This window comes from Barbatula barbatula, assembly GCF_947034865.1.
Source record: "Barbatula barbatula genome assembly, chromosome: 9".
NCBI lineage: Eukaryota > Metazoa > Chordata > Actinopteri > Cypriniformes > Nemacheilidae > Barbatula > Barbatula barbatula.
Window position 1 is genome coordinate 20,602,591 of NC_136772.1, and position 13,085 is coordinate 20,615,675.

The window sequence follows — 13,085 nt, forward strand, 5'->3', positions numbered from 1 at the left end:
GGCCACAAGGCCCTTTCATTAGCTCAAACCTACTTAAAAATTAATACATTGGATTGATACTTAGGGTTGACCTTTACCAATTTTATATAATCTCGTGGTACATTATGATACAAAATTCATGATAAATGCAATGCAAAAAGCTTGCCCATTGGGTGAACACACCATACAAGTACAGAAAGTTTGCCTCAAAAATATCTGTTTACTGGATTTTTTATTAGCTCAATCCAGTAAAGCCTATCTAAACAGAACAGAGGGGTTAAAAAAGACAAGTTATATTAAGGACTGTGTTCTTGGTAGCACTCCAAACAATTCAACTTGACAGTGATTTGCCAACTGTAACGATGGAAATTTAAAAGCTCTCATTCAGATTTCAGCCTACCCTCTGTCACGTTCACACACACACACACACACACACACACACACACACACACACACACACACACACACACACACACACACACACACACACACCACAAAAACCGAAAGAAAATTAGAAGCATGATGTCCGCGCACTGCACGTACACTTTGTTTGCTTTGAAATCTGGGATCAAACAGAACCATGCCGATAACATCCTCCGCGCAAGGTTAGCCAGTTAGAGGGCAAATATACAGTCTAGCTCTCTCTCTCTCTCTCTCTCTCTCTCTCTCTCTCTCTCTTACTCATCCATACACTCACTCACACAAACACCTCACGTTTCCGCGCTTGCTTTCCAACGTGCTGCTTTGACGCCCAGATGTCCTGTGCCCGGCTCCTTACACAGTTACACGGTGCATACTAATAAAGTTCAGCCGAACGGGAAAAAACGAGCTGAACGAAACATAGAAATGTCATTTCATCTCTTTCACACGTTGAGTCTCCTTCACGCAACACGTTGTTCCACCTTTTCCTATTGTCTTTGCGCAGTTAATGGGCATTACGCATTGCATGCATCTCCTAAACGATGTTTAATATCGGCATGTTTTACGGCTTAGTTTATTTTGCTTGGAGCTTGAAACGAACGGATGGTTCGTCGTCAGGTTTGTAAGGATTTGAATGGATCTTAAATGTGGACCGTGAGGTATACATGAGAAAGGACGCAACGATGACTGGCTTTTAAATCCATATGTTGCGTCCAAGAAACAAAAGACACAATAAAAAACATCGTCTCAGCTCTAGGTTTGAGACGTGCAATCTTTTCTATTAGCCACATTTGCGTTATGAGTAATCTCATATTGATATGTCCATCTTATTCTCATAAGCGAACAGGCGCGCATGTCTGCGTGTATCCATCGCCCGTAGACTAGATCTGTGTTACTGCGCCAGGATGGAGATGACGCAAACGACCAAGCTCTCCAAAAAGTGTTTCAAGACGAGCATGGCGGCAACTTAACACAGGACCTAAAATGATGATGATGATGAACAGAGAAGATCGAAGGCAATCCGCCCAGATAAGGAAAGCGCAGCTCTTTCAGGATCTCGCCTTCCCTTAAGGAGACGCAGGGACACAGGCAGCTTTGGGAACAGCAGCTGCTCTCCGAGGGTCTATGGGGAGAGGAGGCAAGAGAGGAGGCATGTTGTCACGCAGAAGTCGCTTTTTCTCCGGGGAGCGATGCGGAATAACGGAGATATGATCGCGTGTGGCTTAATCTAGCCCGTCGACTCGGATACAGCTGCCCGGACCGCCGTTTAAACGGGAAAATCATTTCAAATCAATGCATTTTGTGGCAGAGGAGCCGTCGCGGTGGAGTCGGCCAGTGCTGCTCTTTCCTGAAATATGACCAGGGGTGTTTGGACGTGTCGGCAGCAAGATGACGGCTTAAAAATCTGGTTTGCACCCCGAGAGGACGAAAAGCCATTATTCACCGATTCCGAAAGGGCCCAGAGATGGCGACTGTCCTTAGCCTCTCTTTTGTTTATCACCGTTTTGCTCTCTGATCATCTGTGGTTCTGCGCCGAGGCCAAATTGACAAGGACTCGAGACAAACGGGAAGACAACTTTGCCGTCATGGACACGGTGGAGCACACGAACCATATACGTTCATCCAGCCATCAGCCCGTCACAGAGCAGAGTCTTATTTTTATAGGCAATTCTACCAAACCTCTGTGGAGACTTGAAACTTGTCACCCCGACAGCCTCTCCAAAAACTGCTTGACTTTCGCCGACGCGGACGCCGTGTGCTCGGGCCTCTCCGAGTGGAACCTGAGCGATTTCTATCTTTCTTTTTGTGATTCCTACTCTCTTTTGGATTTGTTTTACGGGTTTACGAGTCCAAACAATTTGACCTGTAGCTTGGACATGGCTGCGGGCGGTAATACATCGGGATGCAGACAATGCGTTGAGGCTTACCAACTCTACGACCGAGAAGCTCAGAAGACATATCGAGAGTTTGAGATTATGGTTCAGAAATATGAAACGGATGTATATTCTGTGCGGACATGCATGGACGAGTGCACGGTAGGAACACGATGCATTTTGCACATATTTCAATAAAATGTCGTCATTGGTGAATAAAGGGATTTCTTTCGAAATTAGGGTTATGCAAAAACGCTGTATGTGTACGCGTTTGCGCTCTGTCATCTGCGCTCGAGAACGCAGCTGCTACGCGGTGCGCGCGCACTTGTGGATTAATGTAAAAGGTGAAGGCGGATTTTTGTATAAATTTGGCACCGATAGAAGCGGAGGTGTGAGGACATATTGTTTGCAATAATGCATCTATGATTATGTATGATCCGTGACAGATATAATGGAGCGCCGAGTCGTGTCTACATGACATATGATACCAGGTGTATAGGCGGCTCTCGTAGCGAGTCATTACCTCAGTGTGGAAGAAGCTGAGAGCATACGAAAGATTCTAGATGTCCTATCTGCATAGAAACAGGATAGGGAACAACACAAAGATTGTGTGTGTGATGTGTGTGTGCGTGCGTGCGTGTGAGGGGGGGGGGGGGGGGTGGCGCAGTGCTTTATGGAATTTCAATAACGTTAATAGCGCAGCAGTGATTTTCCTGTGTAAACCCGGAAGGAAAGGCTATTCTATTCCATTCATTGTTCAGGTGTATTTTCCACGTACCCTTCAATCATGGCGATAATAACATTGCCACTGCACCTCTTAGCCTGTACCAGAGTAGGCTACTGAACGGATGCAGCAGTTGCCGCAAAGAATATGGCACGTGTAAATCTCAAATTAGCTGGAGACTGGGTCGACTTTTGGAGTTCGCATTTACTGTATTAAAGGGACTAACTGTCATATGAAGTATGTTACAATTCACACGATTTTACACGGAGTTCTGCAGATTATTGCGTCCTTTATTCTGTTATTCTCTTTTAACAACCCTCTCTCTCTCTTTCTGCATGCATCTAGCATTGCTCTGGTTGCCCCTATCCATGGTGCTGAAATCAGGCCATAGTTTTCTTTTGCACAATAAGGCTACACATAATCACACATTGCAATGCAGAGCAAAAATCCTAATAAACTAATATAGATTTGTAAAATATATGAATACTTGAATGCAAGAAATGTGATTATATATATATATATATAGCGAGAGAGAGAGAGAGAGAGAGAGAGAGAGAGAGAGAGAGAGAACAGAATGACAAGGTCAAGGTTTGGACACCTTCAGAATGTGAGGACTGATAAAATGTATGCCCCAAATGGCCCCAAAAAAATATATTTTTTCTATATTAAAAAAGGGAACAAGGAATAGTGAGCATTAAGATAGACTTTTTGACATCTACATCAAATGTATTGCACAAATAAGATTGTTACACCCTCCCTGGAATTACTGTTTCACATCCTGTGTTCTCTGTATCGAGACTCAAGTCGATAGATAGATAGATAGATAGATAGATAGATAGATAGATAGATAGATAGATAGATAGATAGATAGATAGATAGATAGATAGATAGATAGATAGATAGATAGATAGATAGATAGATAGATAGATAGATAGATAGATAGATAGATCAAATATCAACTATTGTAAAGAAATAGATTTTTAATACTCCATCTGTCTTTGTGTGTGTGTATGCCTGAGTAAGATGGATTTAAGGCAAGCAAGAGAAAACAAGAACAGATGAGAGAGATTTGTCTTGTTACCTCTTGCCTTGTTTTAGCCTCAAATGGCGTGCCCACGGACCACCCACAGTCCACTGACCGTTCGTATCCATTATGCACACAAAATTGGCAAGAACTCTCCTGATCTGGAAAGCTTTAATTCGGATTGGATGGATTTACACAACTTTCAGGAGTTAGATCAGACAGTATTCTTTCTTTTTAATCAAACACAACAGAAAGAAAAAAGTATTCACCGAAATTGTTCATGTTTGCTAAGTTCGTGACTAAACTATTTATCTTTTTACATTTTCCAAGTTATGTATGTGCAATAAATGTTATTATGACTCTTCGATGAACAGAAATTGTATTCACATTTTGTGTTCTTTTAAGTGTTTGCTCAATTTTACCATGATTCACAACACACACGGTGTTTGTTCATTTTACAGGTCACTTTGTTTTTCTTCTGGCCAAAAAAGCATTTCACACCTATGTGGCATCAGTCAAAAGTCTGGCTAACCAAGATTACCTCCTCACAGTAGGACTTACTGGAGGAATGCTTGTTTATCCAAGGCTTTTTGTCGCTTTGAATGATTTTGATTGAGTGATGTTGATTGACAGATGGTGGTGGATGCAAAGGGGGCCCAGGTGTCCTCTTTGGAAGATGAACAGGATTTTTTCAAAGGGCAGTCCAGGCCTACCTGTAGAAGATACTTCAATTTGTGTTCATTTCCATTGCTGATCTGCGTACCTAAAAACCACCAGTGTTTATCAAGCATGTATTAAAAATCCTAACACTGTTTAGTAGGATAAGATTTGTAAACAAAATAATAAATACTGTAGCGTCTTATATTCAAATTACTATTCCACAAAGTAAAATTGGATCTTATAACATTTTTTTTTGTTTATGCATTAGTTTTTTCATTATAATATTTCTGTAGAGTAAAAATCGCATTAATGAGGAGAAGAAGACGGTTGGTAGTATTGGAGCATCAAGATCCACCTGATGACATACAAATCTGAATGTGGGGGAGCGGGCAGCCTTTGAAGACAATCTAAATTGCAAATCTGTTCTTATGTCCGTCTGACCTTTGTACAAGAACCGCACTTTGTGTCTGAATCGTGCAATGTAAATTGAATGACCCCTACACTTCTCCAGCAGAACTTACATTTCAGGGGAAAACAATCATATCTCACGTTGTCTCTTCTACTCCCTTTTATAAAGCATCTTTTCCACTTCTTCTCTCTCTCCCTACGTGTTTTCTTTTCTCCTCACCTCCGGTGGCCCGTGCATTGTTGCACACAAGTGGGTAGATAATGACATTTTTTGCGAGAGGGTGCCCTCTTGACAGCGCGACAGTGTGACTTTGTAAGGGTGCTTTATTCACTGCCTAAGCCACGGCCACTGCAGAAAGAGTAGAACCCAGCCTCCGCGTCCTCTTCCCTGGGGCGTTAAATATGAATGGAGCTAAAGAGCTATAGACAGTCGGATCTCTGTTTGCAAGGAAATTAATGAGATGGATAGACAGCGATTGGCAACCGTGCTGCCCCATGTACGTAGCCAGGAACCGACACTTTTGGCATCTTTGTATTGATTCACATTCACCTTGTGGGATTTCTCTGACAAAAAATGGCAGTCCAGATCTTCAAACATGACACCTTCAAATACACACACACGTAAAAACTTGTTTGTTCTCCTAATGAAACACAAGAGTAATTCATGCAGAATCATGTCAAATGTCCTCTGTACGTGCACAAACTGTACAGTACAAACATCGTTATAATTATGGAAATATCGCTTAAGCTTACACAACCATACTATAGCATACCCACACATTTACTTGGCTTTATAATTAAAACATGCTTTACTCATGAATTGCTTTTTCATCTTTTACTGTATCTGGATTCTTGAGCGATGTTTTGATAGCACCACAGAGCGGGCTTTTACACTCTTTGGGGAAATCTATCTATGAATGATAATTGTTTCTTCAGATTAAACTGGGACAAGAGCCTTTTTACAACATTTTAACAAAAAACCTAACAAAATGTATCCACCTTTCTACCCACACACAGTATTACACACTATTGCTACATTATGGCAATTTTAATTAACCCCACCCACCCATACATGTACACAAAGCTCAAAGAGAGGATGAAACTGGCAAGTGTAAGGGTTTGCTCTTTTCAGGTGGAGAATAATCTAGCCACTGGGTTCGTCCACCTGCATCTCGGCACTGAAACCAACCAAACGGTCACGAAAACACAGTAACCGAACCTTTTATTTAGCCCTGCCAGACCAGCAGGTAACTCCTTAATCTTTTCCAACTAGACCGGTCTCCAAATCGTTGAAATCAATGCCTACTACTCGAGTCCTCTTTAACCTTTCCTGGAAGGGCAGATGTTGAAAGCAGGGCTGGTGGAGAAGCGCTTCTATGGCTAAGAGGCTCATATGCCACTCCATGTCCCTGGAGTTGGCTTATCGTCCTCAGCCCTGGGGCCTTTTTGACATGGCACAGAGGCTCAGCTGAAAGCCAGAGGACAAAGCCAAGGATCACGATCCTATTCTACTGTCACCGCATGGGCCAGAGATGCGCTCGCAGCCCGTAGGGCACTCATGTGATCATTGTTTCCCCTGCCTGGAACACTTGTAATACCACTAGCAATTACTGTCCGCTCTGAGAGCACACATGGGTGTATTTACCGTTGTGTTGGGGTTTGCCATTCGGCGACAGATATGAAAAGGAAGATAAAAGTTGAAGGTGAGAAAGTGTCTTTCACAATCGTGATGAATGCCGGTAAATTGTCACGTGATCAGAGTAATAGAGTAAATGCATTGGAAACTGCCTTTGCTTTGTTTTACTGTTGGTCGCTAGTGGGCATTTTTACTCCTGAATGCCCTGACATTTATGTATAGATGTATAGATGCCACTTAACTGGAGGTAATCCTGTCGGTTCGTACCTAGATCCATTGAGAGAGCACATACAGGTTCAGCTTCATTGCGTTAAAGTTAACTTGTTTTTCCCTCATAGTAGATGGTGAGACCAGATCTCAGTATAGAGCATACTTGCTGGTGTCACACTCCATGAACATGGGGTCGATAGAAATATTCAGAGACAAAAAGGCAATCGACCCTTCATGTGGAGTTTGATTGACAGGCTACTGGACCTCATCTCATTAACACTGCCACAATGGCTGACTTAGCAAAAGGGGGCGGGTTTATAGCTTTTTTGGGTAAATTCATCCAGAATGGTTTGACTTTTTCTAGATTTTAGTATTCACTACAGTTTCCTTTATTTCACTGGGGTTTGTAAAGCAGTATTTGGAAAACACAAGATTTATTGTGAAATTACTGCAGTCCAAATACATTTGAATTGAAAATGTTTGTGTTTAGGAATAATACATCCGACTAAAAAATAGATGGGGGACCCTCACATAAGGTTAACATATTTGGGGGTCCCTGACATTGTAAAGTTTTAAAACTCCTGGTATAGACATATAGTTCTATATTATGTAACCCTAATATATACTATATAAGATGAACCTACATAGACATAAATTAACACATGTAACACACTAGAAATACATCTTTCACTCACTCACTCACTCACTCACTCACTCACTCACTCACTCACACACGCATGCACACACACACGTTAAAGTAAACAAGCAGTAATTGTGTATCTCTGGAGTGCTGTTTCCTTCAGGTCCAGACCTGGCATTCTCTTCCGGTCTAATTCAATTACGACATCCTCATTCTCTCTTCTGCAGTTGGTCCTCATTTCTCTCTCTCTCTCTCTCTCTCTCTCTCTCTCTCTCTCTCTCTCTCTCTCTCTCTCTCTCTCTCTGTCTGCTTGTGAGGTTACATCACTTATCCCCTGCTGGAGCCTTAGTGTCCTTTTGTACCTGCTCTAGATCATCTATCTATCTCTTGCTGTCCCTCTCTCTCGATCTGTTGGGATCACTCTGTGTTGCTTCTCCAGACTCGGTCCACACAGGTCCAGGCAGGGTCTCTGAGTTTCCTCATGATTGACTGTTGAACATGGCAGTAAGACGAGCCTTTCTTTCATCATGTGTGAAGGTTAAGAGTGACCGAATTCTCTGCCAGCTATTCGTTTTACTGCACTTTAATCCTTCCTTCAGGCTATATGTGTTGGAGGACATCTCGGAAATCTAAAAATCAACTTTTTTATTTTGCAATTGGTTCAGGTTATAACATTAACATTATTAAAAAAGCGCAGTAAGGGAAATGTCACTAGCCCTGAGGATATCGTACATAATACATTGTATACACAATATTGTATTACTGTATTTTTATCTATTTCAGTAAACAATAATATGGATGTATTGAGAATCACCATTAAAGGGATAGTCCACCCAAAAATATAAATTTGTAGATGTACATTTTTAGGTGGAGTATCTCTTTAAGAATTACAGAAATGATCAAAAATACATTTGACACGTGTGTTATTGTATTTATTGTATGCATATTAATGAGGACAATAGCATTGATGAAACAGCTATGACATGCACTCAAAATGGGGGTAAACACATGCAGTTTCAGCCAATGTCAATCTTAAGTAACTACAGGGTAGTACTGCATACCTACAAGGAGTATTTAGTTTAGATACAGTATTTAGACAGATACAGCAAACATTCAGCAGTATTTACATATTGTTTATTACTGCATAATGTAATTAATTAAAATAGGAGTTAAATTTGTTTCATAAAGAACAAGGTGATTTTATATTGACTACATTTTAGCATTTTGTGTTTTAAGGTGTTTTAACCAGTTTTTTGACAAGTTGACCATGTTAAGCATGAGAATGACATGCACACAAAATGTACGTTTAACAGTGTAAAGAAGTCAGAATTTTTTTAATAGCAATTCATCCCGCCACCCCAAGAACTCCTTGTCTGTAGCCACATCAATACGTGCTTGTTTTTAAGCCATCTTTAACATCCACAAACAACTAATATGGCCTCTTCAGAATCGAATGCATCTGCTGTCACGGTTCAACATTTCTGAAACACAGAAAAATATTCTGTGACATTGCACATTCATTTTTAATGAGGTGAGCGATGAAGCAGTTTATGATTGGTAGTCTGTTGCAGAACCACTTGCTGTAACATTCTAGCACCATTAACCCTACGATGTAAGAGTGAAACATTTCCTGATGTGCGTGCCTCACTACTGTATATGCATGTGAGGATGGTATTCGTTTTTAAAATTCCCCATAAAATACAGCCACAATAAAATGTCTGAATTGAGGTCCATTTATAACCACAGGCTTATGGAGTAGTTCACTAATAAATGCAGGTAGAGGGATATATCATAATGAGAGTTGGAATATAAATAGCAATTCTAGAACTCAAATGAGACAAGCTCACAGGCGGGGAAACATCACATTTTTGAGAAAAACGTTACTCGACATTTAGCATATATGTTTTTTCCCAAGGATAATTCCCAGTAGTGACCCTGAGTGAAGTGCTTTGAGTTGTAACAAAACAGTAGGAAGAATTACTAGAATTAGCTAGGAAATTGCTTGAAATAATGGTGGTTTCAATATCATTCTTAAAAAAACACACAAAACTACAATAACATTTGCTAATATTAAACACAGACCTTACAAAATAAATAATCCCTCCACATATCATTCAATAAATAGGAAACAAATATAAAAAACGGCACACGCACAAAACAAATAATAAAATAATAGGAAACCAAAACATGTTTATGTTAAATAAATAAATAAGAAACTAATAATAAAAGAATATGAAACAAAACACGTTTATGTTAAATAAATCCAAACGTAGCCCTTTTTTATGTTAAATAAATGGCACAAAAAGAAACAAAAAGAAAATTAAAACTTAGCTGGCTATTAAAGACACAGCTTACATTCACAACATGTTCTTTGACAGAAAAGCCTCCACCATAGTCTTGTCAGTCAGCTCACTTCACTATCCTCACATGAAGTCTGATTCCTGCTGCTGATCTTTCCACTCGACTCATTCAGACTTGCAATTGTAGTCCGGTCTTTATCTAAACTAAGTCATTTACTACTATAAAAATTCAAAATGACGGCGTGGGTCGGTGCCGCGGTGGACAACTGGTGTAATCGGTAGGCAGGTGGACACCGTGTATCAACGGTGACACAGACTATCGCAACAAGCCTAATACCATCACTTCAGTTGGAGGATCTATTGAGCAAAATGCAATATAATGTACATACCTATGCCTACTAAAGAGGTGTATAAAGACCGTTCGTAATGAAGCGTTATGTTTTTATTACCTTAGAATGAGCTCTTTTTATTTACCGTACATGCACCACGGGTCCCCTACATGGAATTCGCCATGTTGTTTCTACAGTAGCCCTTAACGGACAAACTCTTCTTCAGAGCGAATTTTGTAAGTACGTTATCTCCTCCTGCAAAGAAGCGAAAACGTGATGACATCTTAGCCCTGTGTCAAGGTTGCAATTCGCAACCTCACCGCTAGATGCTGCAATATCATACATTGGACCTTTAATGCCACATATAAGACGACTGTTACTCTGAAAATAAATAAATAAATGAATGCATGCATGCATAAATAATATTATGTGTTATAATATATATAATGTTAGGTGTCAAGATCAATAGTCAAGAAAAAAAAGCTTCGCACTCTGAAAAACATTTATTAAATACCTTGTTTGTATTTTGAACAAATTAGATAAAGCCATGGGATGTAGCCTTCAAGAATTTCTCAGTTAATCAACTTTGCTTTGTATTATAATTTTTTTGTTTATATACAGTAGCATTCTTTCTAGTAAACACAATAAAACATTTCTAGCAGTAATAATCTTTCTGCAAAGAAAAATAAACATACTTAGCTGTGCCAGCTCCATTAGACTCCATTAATGCACAGACATTTTGTATTTTTTATTCTTGCTTGACAATTCATGTACCCAGCAGAACTACAGGAAAGGACACACATGTGCACGCATGTGAGCATTTACAGTATAAGCAGCACCCTGTCAGTCAAACAGCATTTGGGATCCCAAATTATGGCGATACCAACATCTTTTGAGTCACTGAAGTATGTACCAGTTGAAGAATAACTTCATACCGAAGCACCTGTATTTTGGACATCTCCACTACCCACTTCAAGTTTGAAAGTGTGTGACAGGATTTTCAAATGGATTGGTTCTCTTAAATTACAGTGTCTTCTGATCGGTACTAATGAATCGTAGGCACAAAGTTGTCCTAGTCTGAGTATAGTCCACCGGGACCTTAGGTGGCTGTTTAGCTGGAGGTGCTGTGCTTGAGGTAATTAAAAGCAGTGTGTTATGGTTATTATGAATTATGCATAAAACAAAGCAACTCATTTAAGCTCTCTTCTGGGAAACAGGATTTGTTTATGTGACCCTATACAGAAATACCTTTTCACATTTGGCTAACAGTCACTAAAGTCCTGTACTGACCTGTGAGCGTGCAGGAGACACTTCAGGTCAGAGTCACTGATGAGGTCATCTGGCACTCTCTGTCTGTCTTCATCTTTTCTAAAGGTGACATCTAATTGAATTAAAGCATTGTTGGTTTTTCGTTGTTCAAACAGGGGAACCGAAGGGAAACTCCACGTTGTTTGAAAGGGCACTGTTTGTTCCTCACGAGAAATCATAACATCGGTTTGACACGGCAGTGTTTTCCCAAGCGCGTGTGGCAGAGCTTCCTAGAAGAGCTGCGCCGATGTTACGAGACAAACTTTTAATGATGAAGTTTCTCGTTTCTTCTCTTTTGATGATATAACATTTTTAAACACAACAATGTCCTGCAGCCGCACAAAAGTTCAAGAGTGATACTTGATGACTTTCAGTCTCTTTTTCAGCGGTCATGTCATGAGAAATGAAATGTTCCATGATCTATTAAGATAAAAGTAGAAATAGTTTGAAGTCAAAACATCCTCCTATGGAAAAAATCAAAACAAAAACATTACTTAAGACCCTCTATAAAGAAATTACGTTCTATACATTTTTCCATTACAATCCTTTTTTCTGTTGACCACAAAGCTTTTTTTATTTTTTTCATTTTATGTACAAATATTGACCCAAAAATGTTGACAGTCCAAAAACAAATGAAGTACATCGATCATAAAAGTAATCCAAATGACTGATGAGATAATAAATGTGTTCTAAAGGAAAACAACAGGCGTGCGTGACAAAACAATATATTTAGCGATATTTAAATAAAACAACCACTACATTAAAATACAGCGAGACGCTGTAACAAAAAATGGTAATATAAAAACTACAATCCTTCAATCTTCCAACCTTTATCTCCATAACAAAATCCTAGATGGCCAGCGATTCATTTTTTATGAGGAATTAAAATATTGATGTCAGAGATGAGCCTGGAGACTGTAGTGTAGATCGTAAGTTTAAGTTTAGCTTAAATATGTGATTTGAATAAATATTGCTCATAAACAGCTGTTTAAATAGTTGCCTCACTTGAAACGAGTGAATGCTTTGGATTCGACAAGCGGATTAATCACGAGACATGCAAGAACCTTAATGCTTCACCCAAAAATGAGATTTCAGTCATTTACTCACCCTCAGATTGTCAAATCTCATCCCCCATTGACTCCCATGGCATTTATTTTACCTACTATGGCAGTAAATGGTGGGTGAGATCTGACATTCTTCAAAATGTATTCCTGGGTGTTCTGCAACACAAAGAAATGTATACAGGTTTGGAACAATCTAAGGGTTGAGTAATTGATGACAGAATCGGGTAAAGTATCCCTTTAAAGGTATCACCGTTGCCATGTTGATACCAACATTATTTTATTTAGCGCTCTTATGTGTTTCACTAAATAAGCTCAAATGATGAATATGAATTTCAAAATATTCATCATTTTCTTTCACAAACATATTGTTTCGCTTCAGAGGACATTTTACACCCACATGTTTCAGATAAATAATAACGCAGCTGTATGGCAGCAAAGCAGTTCCCACATTTTGATTCATTCATACTTTCCTGATACAATCACGGACTTGTGATATACAGCATACACTC

At 39.6% G+C, this 13,085-nt stretch overlaps 1 protein-coding gene across 1 annotated transcript in view; it reads left to right on the plus strand.

Moving 5' to 3' along the window:
• Positions 1-1,754: 1,754 nt before the first annotated feature.
• The window catches only part of nalf1b (NALCN channel auxiliary factor 1b), a gene marked incomplete at its 5' end in the record, with an annotated part of 105,654 nt that continues 94,323 nt past the window's right edge, over positions 1,755-13,085 (plus strand). Inside the window, one exon of the mRNA XM_079464835.1 lies at positions 1,755-2,435. Coding sequence (XP_079320961.1) covers positions 1,755-2,435 — 681 coding nt within the window. The remainder of the gene's footprint in view (positions 2,436-13,085) is intronic.